This window comes from Apodemus sylvaticus, chromosome X, assembly GCF_947179515.1.
Source record: "Apodemus sylvaticus chromosome X, mApoSyl1.1, whole genome shotgun sequence".
NCBI lineage: Eukaryota > Metazoa > Chordata > Mammalia > Rodentia > Muridae > Apodemus > Apodemus sylvaticus.
The window spans coordinates 138,433,270-138,448,667 of NC_067495.1; the positions used below are offsets into that span (position 1 = coordinate 138,433,270).

General features: G+C 41.1%; 1 protein-coding gene across 1 annotated transcript; it reads left to right on the forward strand.

The window, feature by feature from the left end:
- Positions 1-7,373: 7,373 nt before the first annotated feature.
- Positions 7,374-8,639, forward strand: LOC127674327 (melanoma-associated antigen 10-like). The gene has a single exon (XM_052170091.1). The coding sequence runs from the start codon at positions 7,374-7,376 to the stop codon at positions 8,637-8,639; it is 1,266 nt and encodes a 421-aa protein (XP_052026051.1).
- The last annotated feature ends 6,759 nt before the right edge of the window (positions 8,640-15,398 follow it).

The following is a 15,398-nucleotide window of genomic DNA, read 5'->3' on the forward strand; positions in this document are numbered from 1 at the left end:
AAATTGTCTTAGAGTCTCAAAGAACGAAATCTACAACCTGAATAGAGTGACTTTACTTCTGATCAGAAGGATGATGAATTCTCACAGAAACAGTGGAACCTGCAGCCCACACCTTCTCTCTCTAATTGGGGGGATTTGATGAAGTCCAACCTCACAGTCTATTTCTGCTTAGGCTGTTTTTGAAAAGCACCAAGAAATGGAGAGAAAGTGGAGGGTTGCTGGCTGGAAAGGCATTCTGTTTTTGCTTGTTTGTTTGGTTTGCTTTGTTTTTTTATGGCTTATTTTAATGAGTAGGGAGGGATACTTTGCCTGCATGCATATCTAAGGACTGTGTGTGTGTCTCATACATATGGAGGACAAAACAGAGATTTGTATCTCCTGGGACTAGAGTCACAGACACTTGTAAACTGCCCTGTGGGTGCTGCAAATTCAGTCTGGGTCCTCTAGCAGCGCAGCTTGTGCTTTGAATTGCTGAGTTTTTTCTCCAGCCCAATAATTCTTTTTTTTTTACAAAGAAGAAAAGCTGTTTTTCCTGCCTAGTCAAATATTCCTGGGGAATGAAGACAAGTAGGGACAGAATGATGAGACCTCTCACAGAAGTGCATCTATTCGGGAATGAAAAAAGGAAGTCTGGAGCATGTGCTCAGTAGTGGGCAAAGCGGAGAGTTCTAGTCTTGTCAAATATTTGACAGAAAAGATGAAATATAATGCTTCTTACAGCTCTGTGTTAGAAGTTGGAGGAACATGAGGCTTTTAGACGTGTGGATGGACATGGGTTGGCAAGTGTGGAGTTCTAGCTAACCATGATGGAGGAGTTTCCCTACAGTTAAGATAAGGGCCATTAGGAAAATGCAAATCAAAACAACCCTGAGATTTCATCTTACACCAGTCAGAATGGCTAAGGTCAAAAACTCAGGAGACAGCAGATGTTGACTAGGATGTGGAGAAAGAGGAACACTCCTCCACTGCTGGTGGGGTTGCAAACTGGTACAACCACTCTGGAAATCAGTCTGGCGGTTCCTCAGAAAACTGGGCACCTCACTTCCAAAAGATCCTGCTATACCACTCCTGGGCATATACCCAGAAGATTCCCCAGCGTTTAATAAGGACACATGTTCCACTATGTTCATAGCAGCCCTATTTATAATAGCTAGAAGCTGGAAAGAACCCAGATGTCCCTCAACAGAAGAGTGGATGCAAAAAATGTGGTATATTTACACAATGGAGTACTACTCAGCCATTAGAAACAATGAATTCATGAAATTCTTAGACAAATGGATGGAGCTGGAGAACATCATACTAAGTGAGGTATCCCAGACTCAAAAGATCAATCATGGTATGCACTCACTAATAAGTGGATATTAACCCAGAAAACTGCAATACCCAAAACATAATCCACACATCAAATGAGGTACAAGAAGAAAGGAGGAGTGGTCCCTTGTTCTGGAAAGACTCCGTGCAGCAGTATAAGGCAAAACCAGAACAGGGAAGTGGGAAGGGGTAGATGGGGGAACAGGGGGAGGGAAGAGGGCTTATGGGACTTTCGGGGAGTGGGGATCCAGGAAAGGGGAAATCATTTGAAATGTAAATAAAGAATATATCGAATAAGAAAAAAAGATAAGGGCCTTGTTCCCACAAGCAGAGGAAATTTTTGAAGGAATCTCCATTCTTAACCACATCTTACACTATTTTATTTCCCAAATTTTCATGTCTGGAGATGATGGAAGTATAACTTCTTTGGAGAGAGGGCTCAGAACTCAGGTTGTTAAGGAAAAAATGCTGGGGAGATTTTGTGGGTATTATCTATATATCCTGGTTCTCATCTTCTTGAAGGAATGAATTCAGTGACAAAATAATTATAGATCATTTAGATAGAAGTTTGTTTGGCAAAGGTAAACAAAGCCAACACTTCAAACAGAGGATGGAGTGACTACCCTAAAGGTCTGAGCTATACTGCAGAGTGGATGGAAGGAAGTTTTCAAAAATTTCATGTGTATTCTTTGGATGTGTCGCTTGTTCCTGGGATAAAGTGATTGACAGGGTCTCTCCTTTTAGGGAGTTTCTTTCTAGTCTGCTAGAAAAACATCTAGAAAATGGAGACAGGGTCAAAACCATAAGATAAATAGCAGAGCATTCTAAAGATGATACTTTTCGTGTGTGAAGAAATGTTCTTGTACTTTTCTATCTGAGAAAGCAGCAGCACCCAAACTCCACTTCAGAAATGTTCAACCACAAAGGTGCATTCCTTCATGAGACACAATGATCAGGGTCCTGCTGCAGCTTTCTGCAGTTAAGTCCTGCCTAAGTCTTTTTCTTCCCACCATTGTCTGGAAGGCCTTGAAGGAGGCTTGGGAGAATTGCTGTGTTCTTTGCTCCCAGAGATAGAATTGTACTCTCCGTGCCCTCCCAGGAAGCCATCCGTGCCGGGCTGAAAGAAGGTGAAACAGTGTATGATTTCCTGTTTTCTGTCCTGATAGGCCAAGGGAATTGAGACTTTGGAGGCAGCAGCTAGAATTTGTTCCTGAAGAGGTAGAACTTGAATGAGAAATATGAACATTCCTCTCACCCACAGACATTATAGCTAATATAATATCTTTGCATGCATATTTATGGATTATGTATGTACTTCATATACTTCCTGAGGCTGGGTGCTTCAGGCCACATCACAATCTTAAACATTTTTCCCATGTTTCATTTCTGGAGTGCAAGGAGAGCTGGGACTTTTTGGAAGAGGGTGCTCCACTCTCCGATGATGTATATATTTCTGGGTAAACTACTGAGTTTGGAGTGGAACCTTCTTCTCCCATACCAGAAATAGTGAGAACCTTGTTTCTGTTTTCTAAGAGATTACCTTAGGGTGTTCTTCTTTAGATCATGTTTCAAAATGCTTCTTTCCAGGAGTATCATGACCAGAGTCCACAAAAGATGAGGATTTGGGGGTAGGTTGGACTTAGGACTGCTGAAGAGAGTCCCAGATAAGACAAATATTCAAGTGAGGGAGGACTATCAAGACGGGACTGAGGGACACCCCCTCTCCAAAAAGAATGGAGCTAACCCTGTCTACTCTGGCACTCATCTCTGGTGCAGTATAGGCTGGATAAATATTATGCTATTTCTGAGATTCCATATTGACAGTCTGTGGCAATTGAGGCTTTTGGATTGTATAATTCCAACTTGGTAAACATCAAGACAAAAAACTGGTTTAGAATTAGCCGTTTTCCCTGTCCCCATAAATATTAGGGCCTCTATTCCTGCGTCTCCATGGAGTTTCCTTCTTATATAGAGGGTCGATATCAACTTTTGGATGAAAGAATTTGTTTTCCTGAATTCTGTGTGGGGAATTCAAGGAAGACGAAAATTTTCAGATCAGCAATGGAAGCTGTCCCATCACTGGAAAATATTGACAAGAGACCTAAGAAATAAATTGAAGATCCTAATGGAGTCTTGGAAATCTCCTACTCCCTCATGTGTATAGCAGTTTGGGCCTTGCCTTTCCCAGAATTCATACCAGGAAGCGTTCAGAATTGGTAGGTTGAGGGTGGTGAGATTTTTGAAGGAGATAGTGAGCCCCATTCATTTCGGGAGAGTCCCAGCCTTAAGGGTTAGGGTCCTGGAAGGAAATACCCTAACCAGTACTGAAATCGATGACTGTAATCCTTAACTAGGTTGTGGCCTGGGAATTACTAGGCGAGGTTGCAGCTCTAAACATTGTTTCCATAAATTCAATGTCAGGAGTCTGCGGGATCTGAGGCTTTCGGGATAGGACAGAACTCAGGAAAGTCCTAATCTGGGTGGGAGGACCTTGAAGGGCAGTCGAGAGCCTTCCCACCTTTACAGAAATAATAGGCTTTAGTGCTCTTGGACCAGATTGTGGCTCTGGGAATATCTAAGCAAGGTTGCAAGTCTAAACATTGTTTCCACAACTTCAGTGTCAGTACTGTGGGACTTGAGGTTTTTGAGAAGGGCCTGAAAGTGTCTCGGGACTAGGCTCATCCTTGAGTGGGAGGAGCCTCAAGGAACAGCAGGAGTTTTGCCTTTCCCTACAAAAGGAGGTGTGGCCAAACTCCTCCTAGCTTGCTCAGACTTTTGCCCTAGAGGCTTCCAGTCTGTTCCAGCTTGGTGGCTGCTACCTGGAGCTCTCTGTCCGAAGTCTAAGAAAGGTAAGGCTGTTTGTGAGATAGCACTGCGATTAGGAGAGTACAAGTTTCAACCTCAGGAAATAAGATCTGTGAGGGTGAAATAATTTAAGGGAGGTTTAGACACAAATATTTAGGGGTCTACCCAGTATTTATCTTAGGTACAATCCAGAAGGGTACGTTGTACGCACTTTCCAGCTCTCATGTGTGATACTGAAGGCATTAAGGCATTGAGAGTGGGCAGAACTGGGTCAGGCAGGCGTAAGTTCAAGTCTGAGGGAAGATAAAAAAAACAGGGCCTAGGAAGGACACTGGTGGAAAATTGGGAGCTATGCTCTCCGGTAGTAATAATAGAGATATATGAATCGTATTATTGAAAGGCTTTTAGGTGGGGAGCTAAACTCAGTTCATTAGAGGAACAGTCCCAGTCTTGAGTGGAAAGATGCTAAAGTATAATAGGAGCATTTTCTTCCCCCAGAAAGGCACAGGCAGTCTCTGTTGCTGATATGGAAGCTCTAAGAATACCCAAGGCAAATGGGCTCATGTTGTTTGTTTCTACATTTCATGCTGAGTTCACGAGAAATGAGGCTTGGGGGGGGGGGGGGAGAGTGGCTGGACTCTGGCTGCCATGGGAGCCGTTCTAATGATAGGAAACATGAAGGCAGCAATGTGAGGACTTGGGGCCTACCACTGTCTCACAGGTAGAGAGAGACTGTCCCACTTTCTCAATCATCATTCATTCCAGGGAAGCTTCAGTAAGTCTGAGGATTCTACTTTTTTAATGTTGTGTAAGTTTAGGAGGGTGAGGCTTTTGTGGAAGGGTTGGACTCTAATTATCATGTGTAAGAATGTGAACTTTGGAAAACAGGACCTTGAGAGATCATTTTTGCCACCCTTGCCCCTATAGAAATTGGGATGGCGCCTCAGTGCTGCTTGTTCAAGCAATTTTTAAAGTAGGCTCTAGGCCATGCTGCAGTACAAAGCATTTTGCTATCCCAGAGAAAAGGTCAGGGAATAAGACAGATACGACCTCGACATAAGATATTAACATTGTTTTTTCATTCTAATTCATGCATAGAGAACATTAGGGTCACTCTCTAGGAAGGACAGAGAGGACTGAGGAACAATGGAGTCTGCCACTGTCTTTCTTAGCACCTATCACTGTGTGACTCCAGGGAGGCTGATCAATAGGACACTTCCGTTTTTCTGTGCTGAGGGGCTGAGAAAGTTGTATCTTTTCAACAGAGTACTGGCCACCAGGCACTATGTGTAGGAGTTCCAGTCTTGGGGAATGTGACTCTGAGGAAAGTGTCAGAGATATTCTTACTCCCACAAAAATAGTAGGGGGAAATAGCCTTGTTTGCTAAGGCACTTGATTATAGAAAAAACAAAACAAACAAACAAACAAAAAAAAAAAAACCAAAAAAGGAGACCTGTGAAGACTCTAAAAGAAGAAGAAGAGGATCCTTTGGGAAGAGTGAGACTCTCCTTTTACCCTTCAGAAATTAGTAGTGTTGATTCTGCTTTTTCAGACAGCTTTACCAGTTATGCTGAGAACAGGCATCGAGGAGCAACACCTTTAAAACACAATTTTATGTTGAGATTCAAAGAGAGATCTGTCCTATTAGAAGAGTACTATATTTCAAAAATATAAGAAGGATTTTCTGCCTTGGAAAATATCCAAGAGACTGCCCCAGTGATAGAACTAGAAAAATTCTGACATAGAGTTCTATCATTAACACTCTATAAACTTGGCACTCTTTTGCTGTGAATCACATTCTAGTCTCTTCATAAAAGTCCTCCAAAACGGAAATCATTAAAGTAACATACCCCATCTCTCTGTCTGGAGCACTCACAGGCAGCTAGATGGAAGGTAAAATCAGTTCTATTACGTCTGTGGGGGATTAAAATGATCCAAACCAATACTCTTAGTCCTCTCTGAGGGCATGTGTATGTTTATTTCCTAAAGCTGGAATTTCTCCTTTACTAAGTGTAGTCTAGCACCTTCTGAAGAGTCTTATTACCTCAAGGATATGTAATAGTTCCAAATTACCTGGAACATCCCAGGGCAACTATCTGGAGAGTTAGTGATGCCTTACTTTAATTCTGTTGTAGTAGAGAAAATCTGGAGTTCTTAGGGCAAAACTTAACCAGTATCTTACCTCCTCACTGTTTTCTGTATTCTCAGGAATTAAACATCTTCATTGGAAAGGAAAGCTGTGTGGGGGAAAAAAGGAATAGCAGATCACCAGAGGGAAAAGTCTGCCTGGAGTTCATCAGGTAAGAATCCTGAATCAGGAATGAGGACACAGTCCCCATTCTCCTTTTAAGGACACAAGGCATGCTAAGCTCAACTATGGCCTGTTTTTACCTCTTGGAGGAACTGTGTACGTGGTCAGATGTGCATCTTGCTCTATCTTTGTGCTCAAAGAGTTGAGCAATAAATCTGAGGGAGCAGACCAGGAGCAACAGAGAGAGAAATATGAAAATTATCATAATAAATAGGCGAAAGGGAGAGGGGCATAGGGTGAGGTACATGAGGAGGAGGACCAGGAGGATGAGGGGGCTGTGATCAGAATTTAAAGGGAATAAACAAACAAACAAACAAACAAACAAATAAATAAATAAAACAGTGAAAGAGTCTCTAGCTTAGAAGATCTGTGATCCCTGAAATTGGGCTAGCACTTCCTGCCATTCAGTTTAGCCTGATATCGTTGGAAATCGTGCTTCATCATGTTTGCTTCATTGTGTCAGGAATGTTTAGATTTGTCCTGCTAAAGTGGCCTCAGTCTGCCAGATGGGTATAATCCATCCCTTCCTAGGGTAAATGCCAGCACAGAGGGGGGATTTCACTCTACAAGAGACTTAAGTGTGCTACACACCTTAATATATACAAACATTATGCTGTAAAACACAAGAACTCCAAGGAAATGGTCCCATATACACTATTACACTTATGGAAGTCAGATTCAGCCATGTGTCTGAACCCTAAGAACATTTATCATGTTCTTCTATAGGTTCCTAAAGGACAAGCCAGGTAGAAGGGCTGCAGAACTCTGAGGCTATTCCACATCACCTGGAGAAAACTGGTAAGTTGACTTTTGTCTGAGATTTCAGAGAAGATATTGACCTTTGAGGAGTCTCACTCTGCTGTTTTCTTCCCTCCACTGACCTATGGGATCTCATCACTGTCAGTCCTGTTTACATTTATGTCTTCTGTCTCCAGAAAGCAAAATAATGTCTCACTACGGAAAGCGCCCACGCCTCAGCCTGGAAGAAGGTGTAAACTTCCAGAATCCAACTGAAACTGATGAGGTGGTGCTCCCAGTGGTTCCCACACCTGAAAAAGAGGAGAGAGAGGGAGAGGAGGAGGTCCACAAGGAAGAGGAGGAAGAGAGCAATAAGCAGGAGGAGGAAGATAACATTGAGAACGAAGAAGACGAAAAAAATGAGAAAGAAGAGGAAAAGGAAGAATCTGATGATGAAGTGGATGAAGATGAGACCAGAGAGGAAGAAGACATAACTTCCATGTTTTTGTCATCTTCTAATGTCTCTTTAGCTCCTTTCTCCCCTCCTTCTCCTTCTTCTTCCTCCTTCTCTTCTTCTTCCTCCTCCTCCTCTTCCTTCTTTTCTCTGTTTCAGAGCAACCTGGTAGAGAGTGCAGGCTTTGCTGTTGGGATGCTGGGCATTTTTCAGAATGCTCAGAGTTTCTTCCCCTCACCTACTTTAGGGGAAAATGTAGATGAAGCAGTCGGCCACCAGGAAGAGAGTTCAGGTGTCATGTCAACTCCAGGTGACCCTGACTCCTTGCTTGATACCGTAATACAAGAAAAGGCTACAGATTTGGTGTTTCTTTTCATATACAAATATAGAATGAAGGAACCCATCACATTATCTGAAATCCATGAGGTTGTCACTAAAGAGTATGAAAACCATTTCCCTGTCATTTTCATTGAAGCATCTAAATGCTTGGAGATGACCTTTGGGATTGATATAAAGGAAAGTGATCTTGTAAGCAGTGCTTATGTCTTTGTCAACTCACTGAACCTCACCTATGAGGATACTCCAAGTGACAGTGATAGGCTGCCTAGAAATGCTTTCCTAATAGTTATTCTGGGTGTAATATTCATAGAAGGGAACTGTGCTTCTGAAGAGAGAATCTGGGAGTTCTTGAAACTGGTGGGAGTGTATGATGGGGAAGAGCACTTTATTTGTGGGGATCCCAGGGAGTTCCTCACCATAGAGCTAGTGCAGCAAAATTACCTGGAATATCGGGAGGTGCCTAATAGCCAGCCTCCATGCTTTGAGTTCCTGTGGGGTCCAAGAGCCTATGCTGAAACTACCAAGATGAAAGTTTTGGAATTCTTGGCCAAGATGAATGGGTGTGATCCATCTGATTTCTCAATCTGGTATGAAGAGGCTTTGAGAGATGAGGAAGAGAGGGCCTGGGCCTTAAATGACTCTGCAAATACAAGCCCAAATGCTTGGTTTGTAGAGCGCTAATCACTGGTTTCTTTTATCCAGTGTAAGGGATCCCATTTGGCATTGATTCAGTCTAATTTTGAAAAGAGCAGTCAAAATTTTAAGTAAGAAAAAATCAAACTTATTTTCAGTAGATGTTAAATGTTACTCATTTTAAGGGAAAGTGTATTACCTCTAAAATCTGTGATTGAAACTGATAACACAATTATTACTGTTTCTTTAAAAATGTGGTGGAAAAATTATATGTTAGCTCTTGATTGCTTTAGTCCTTCTAGTTTATTCTGTAAAATTCAAATGTGGTATGCATTTATTTCCCAGAATTGTGTAAGAAAATAGGACAAAATAACAACTCTTAATAAAGACTGCTCACTTATTCATTTAGCAAATCTTTTCTGTTTGGAAAACTGTGATATTGGTGTTGGGTACATAGAAGAGTAAGGCATTTTCTTGGAGAAGAAATCTCAAGAGTCTGGGAATAGCTAACATACAAAAAAATGGCTAAATATATGTCAAGACAGAACGAACAAGTGGAAAGAAGGAACAGTTGAGGAGGTGGGATTCCAGTTATCAGGAGTTATGTGCAATTATTTAGAGATAGAATGGCAGAATTTGGGGGCTTTGGGAAATTAAATGTTTTGGGGTATAATTTACATTAAGCCATGAAAGGTATTGCAAGTCACAGGCTTGGTTAAAAAAATAACAAAAAACAAAACAAAAGCAAATGAACAACAGCAATAACAACAAAACTAAGTGTTATGCACCCAAAGGTCCAGGGATTTCCTAGAAAGAAAGAGATGAATCCTTTTAGTCTACATACAAATTATCAGTGCATCATTCTTTCCTCTAGCTTGGGGAAGTCCATCATCTGTCTCTTAAATGAAAATGGGTATTCTTGAATTCTTTTGTAAATATTCAAACAAGATCAAGGATCTGTTGGCTGTGAAGTTCCTGTACAAAGTATATATACACAGAATGAACAAGAGAGAAGAAAAGAAAGAACTAGTTTATTTTATTACTCCCCAGATAATACATTGTCTGTGAGGGGGAGATGAATTTAATTGAAAAACTTTTTTTTCTGATTTTTCTATGCTTTCCCCCACTGGATTGCATTTTCTGGCACACTCTGGTTAATGACAAAAACAAAAATCAGATGAGAGGATGGCAGGCTTATGCTCAAATTGATATTCATGCCAATAACCCATACATTTGGGGATGATACTAGGTATTCTTTAGACAATGCATTCTCCCTGTGCTACAACCTTCCTTAAACCTGATTCATTTTAATTACTCAAAGATAACAAAACTGACACATGCCAGGATTTGACAAGAGTTTATCTATAGCACACATTATTTCCTAACCCCCAGCCTCAGGCAGGTCTTTGGTTTCTTACACATTTCTTGCTGTTCCAAAATGTCTCAGTTGACACTGTCTAAATATTCAAAGTACAAATGGTGATACCATATTGTGATTTTTTTTATGTTACTACTAGTGTTAACTTGCCCTTATAACTAGAGGATTTCACAGCTAACCATGTCCTTGGAAGTAAACTGCAGCTGTCATCAAATGTCAGATATACTGGTCTTGAAATTCTTAGCCCTTAGAGGCATATATTATTGAATCAATCAGAAAATTAATCTCCATCCATAAAAGGTTATATTTAGTCAATAAAAACAAAATTATTGGGGTTCTTATACATGTAAGTTTGAAAATCCAATACACTAATAGAAGCTTCTTGCCAAACAAAAGAAGTATGGATCCTTTCAGAAGATATAGAGTCAATCTGGGTAAGCAGACACAACCTGAGAGGTGACAGAAGTATCCATGGGAGAAAAATCCCTCAAGTCCTTAAGGCCAAATGCAAAACCAAACCAGAGCTTAATTATGGCTGCCACTCAAGCCCAAACCTAGAGTTTAGTATAGCCTAGAGTACAGTTCAGTGTTCAGCTTAAAGATGAAAAATGAAATGGGAATGCATAGATATGAAATTTTGAAGGAGACATGTCTGGGAATGGAATTTCTATTATATCTACTACTTTGTATTGATTACTTTATGTTTTATTTCTACTTTATTCTTTTTTATTGGATATTTTCCTTATTTATATTTCAAATGTTATCCCTTTCCTGGTTTCTGCCTGAAAACTCCATACCACATCCCCCTCCCCCTGCTTTGATGAGGGTGTTCTCCCACCCATCCACTCCAGCCTCTTGCCCATAAATTCCCCTACACTGGGGCATTGCGCCTTCACAGGACCAAGGGCCTCTCCTCCTACTGATGTCCAACAAGGCCATCCTCTAATTCATATGCAGGTGGAGACATGGGTCCCTCCATGTGTACTCCTTGGTTGGTGGTTTAGTCCCTGGGAGCTCTGGGGGTATAGTTGGTTGATATTGTTGTTCTCCCTATGGAGTTGTAAACCCCTTCAGCTCCTTGGGTCCTTTCTCTAGCTCCTCCACTGGGGACCCTGTGCTCAGTTCAATGGTTGGCTGAGAATGTTCCCCTCTGTATTTGTCAGGCACTGGCAGAGCCTCTCAGGAGACAGCTATATCAGGCTCCAGTGAGCAAGCACTTCTTGGCATCCACAACAGTGTCTCGGTTTTGTGTCTATATATGGGATGGATCCCCAGGTGAGGCAGTCTCTGGATGGCGTTTCCTTCAGTCTTTGCTGTACACCCTGTCTCTGTATTTGCTCCTGTGAGTATTCTTCTGCTTTCTAAGAAGGATCGAAGGACCCACACTTTGATCCTCCTTCTTCTTGAACTTCATGTAGTCTGTGACTTATATCTTAGGTATTCCAAGCTTTTGATCCACTTATCAGTGAGTGCATACATTGTGTGTTCTTTTGTGCTTGGGATACCTCACTCAAGATGATATTTTCTAGCTCCATCCATTTGCCTAATAATTTCATGAAGTCATTGCTATTAATAACTAATTAGTACTCCATTATGCAAATGTACCACATTTTCTGTATCCATTCCTCTGTTGAAGGACATCTTGGTTCTTTCCAGATTCTGGCTATTATAAATAAGATTTCTATGAACATAGCGGAACATGTGTCTTTGTTATATGTTGGAACATCTTTTGGGTAATATGCTCAGGAGTGGTATAGCTGAGTCTTCAGGTAATACTATGTCCAATTTTCTGAGGAGTGGTTATACCAGATTGATTAAAAATAGCATCTTTAGATTTTATGCTTTGTCTGGAAGAAGCTGAGGAGGAGAGCAACCCTACAAGAAGACCAGCAGTCTTAACTACCCTGGTCCCAGGAATCTCTCAGACAATAAACCAACCAGTCAGCATACACCATCTGATATGAGGCCACCAACACACAAACAGCAGAGGACTGCCTGGTCTTGTCTCAGTGAGAGAAGAAAGACTTGGGGCCTTAGTGAGTGAGCAGGTCTTGTGGAATAAGGGTGGGTATAGGGGCGTCCTCTTGGAGACAGGAATGGGGGAGGAGGTGTGGGATGTGGAATAGTTGGAGGGTGGACCAGAAGCAGAATAAAATTTGGACTGTAAAAAAGATTTAAGAATAAATAAAAAAAGAAAAAATATGCTTTGTCACCTTAAGAGGTAATTATTCCAAGGTTGTTACTATTGTTCTATGTTGACACCAGATATCATCTTGGGCATTGGCACATGGTATAGACATCTTAAGCATTGACTGAAAACATACAGCTGGAATAGCTCTTGTCATAGTAACAGAATTATGTGGCTTGGAAGATAGATAGTTCTATGGATCACACTTTTGAAAATATCCCCATATTGAGAAAATGTTTCAGTGTGAGGAGAAGCATGAATGATGGCCATGGAAATGCTGGGTGAATGGATCACTGGATCACTGGTAGTATTTTGATTTTCTCCCATGGAAGCAAAGGCCTACTAGGTAGAGCCTTCCCTATTTGGTTCAGCATCTGTTGCTCTCTGTAATTTCATGCATTCATTCACTCATCCATCTTTTTTTTTTCTGATTAAAGACAATTAAACCAAGGTGGAGCAAACACCCAAAGATAGCACAGGGTTGTAATTATGTATTTAACTGAGGAAACACATGGGAAGAGACAAAGAATAGACACTCTGGGAGAATTTGAGAAAATCCAGAGCATTGAAGTGGTGACAGATTATACATGCCACCAACTAATCCCTCAAATACAAACAAAAAGTTCTCAACAAAATACTATAAAACTTTAGTCAGCAGCATAAATAATGGATGATCCATTATAAGGAAAATTTATTCCAAGAATTATTTTCACATCACAAAATAATGTATTCACCTCATATAAACTAATGTAAAATAGTTACATGATTCACTTGGAAATATGATGGACTACAAATTGCCTCCACGTGGCCGGGTAAAACAGAAGAGTCAGGATAGGAAAACAAACAAACAGAATATATTCTAGAGAGACAGAGAGAGGGAGGGGGGAAGTCTCTTCAGGTTGTCTGAAACTTGTGTAGACAAATGGTAGTCACTCATAAAAACAAAAACTAAAGAAAACATAGCTCCAGATTCTTGTCTTCCCAATAAGCCAGGCGGTCCTGAGGATAAGGATCTTACACCCATTCCTAACTTCCATCCCAACCAAGTCTTTACAAAATTCAAAAGCAGGTACAGGGTTTGGTGAGAAAGTAATAATCTACAGTTGGCCAGAAGTGGTGAGAAATGCTATTATATCACTCTCTGTTTGTTACTCTGAGATAAGGGGCAGCTGCTATCTTGAGAGATGACTCATCCTTGGAAAGTGACCTACCCTGCAGCCCTCAGGAGGAGCAGCAATAGGCAGAGACAGCTAGCAAGACTACATCTAATCTGCCACAGCCCTAGGCTGAGAGACAGCCCAGGGAGGCAGCTGTGGGAACAAATACCAACAAGCCTGTAAAATGGCTCAGTAGACGCTGTTCAGAAGTAATGTGATTAGGGAAAGAAACCACATTCTTGGTTTTTGGAAGCAGTTCTCCACTGAGATTAATACTGAAGTTTAATGGCATTGTACCTGTGATCATCGCTCTAGACAGTCACTGCTATTTAGTCTGAAAACTCTAAAGCTTTAGAATCATACTCCATGCACACATACAGTATCATATCATGTAATTACAAAGACAGATTTTTCTACCTATGTAGATTTTATTGGTGCATCTGATTTTCAGTATCCCAACACAATTCAGAGATACCCCCTAGGGAGCCTTATTAACTTAGCAATATTTTTATATTTTATTACTTTTACTATCATTATGAAGGGGAATAATGAAAAATTTATTTTTATTCATACCTTTAATCATTATTCAGTAAATTTTAATTTTTTCCCTTTTTTCTTTATTGTTCTTTTTGTTTTATGTACCCTGTGTTTTTCTATGCATCAAAATGCAACATGACCACAGCACCCAGAGCTGGTCCTGTGCCACAGTACTCAAACCCAAATACCACTGGGAGAGTGCTGACCTCCCAGGAGCTTAGACAAGCCTGTGAGCACAAGTAAGACCACAACTTCTGCTCAGAGGAACACGCCTGGAACCCTCAGTACACAGGAACTGAGAAGCAGCCTGGTACAAGATCCGTTTTCCAACTGTGCCCTGAACTGACCCTGTGGAACAGCTCTCCATATCCATTCCCAAATACCATTGAAAAAGAGCTGGTATCTGAGTAGTGCCAACATTCCTGTGAGCACAGGTAAGACCACCACTTTTGTTTAAATTGTTGGCCCAAGAGGGATCTACCCAGAGCCATCAGTACACAGGAATCAAGGAACAGCCAGGGACAGGATCCTTCTGGTTTCAGTATGCACCCCAGAGCTGATCCTGTGCCACAGCTCTCCATACCCAAATTCCTCCTGGAGAGAACTGATCTCCCAGGAGTACTGACACACAGACTTGAAGGAGAGACAAGCCACAGTCAGAGACATCAAATCTAACTAACACCAGAGATAACCAGATGACAAAAGGCAAGCACAAGAACATAAGCAACAGAAACCAGTGCAACTTGGCACCATCAGAATCCAGTTCACCCACCACAGTGAGCCCAGGACACCACAATACACCAGAAAAGAAAGACTCTGAATTAAAATCTTGAACCAGACCAATGACTCATTGCACCAAAACATTTGCAAGCAAAGAAATGTGGACAACAGGTATTCTGTAGGATACATCATGACACAATACAGATTGGACCAGAAAAGAAATTCTTCCCATCACATATTAGTCTAAATACCAAATGCACAAAACAAAGAAAAAATATTAAGAGCAATAAGGGAAAAAGGTCAAGAAACATATAAAGGCAGACCTATCAGAATTACATCAGATTTCTCACCAGAGACTATGAAATCTAGAAGATCCTGGGCAGATGTAATACAGACCCTAAGAGAACACAAATGCCAGCCTAGGCTACTGTACCCAGCAAAAACTCTGAATTACCATAGATGGAGAAACCAAGATATTCCATGACAAAAGCAAGTTTATACACTATCTTTCTACAAAGAAATGCAACACATATTAAAAACAATAGACAACACCTGAAACTTCCACAAACAAAACAAATCAAAACAAAAAATAATAAAAACACCTCCTCGCCTACTGAGTCCAGAGGTGACATATAAGAAATGTACTCCCCTGGCTTCTATCTATGAGCAGCAGACATGAGAGCTAACCCAGGGGTTCATTAAAACAAGGGAGCTGGCCCAGCCACTTGCCTGATGCAACACAGTATTGCCAAGAACCTCTCCTTGGCAGCAAAATAGAGTTGAAACTACTGTTATGGGTATGGATGACCTGGGCACAAAGGCATGAG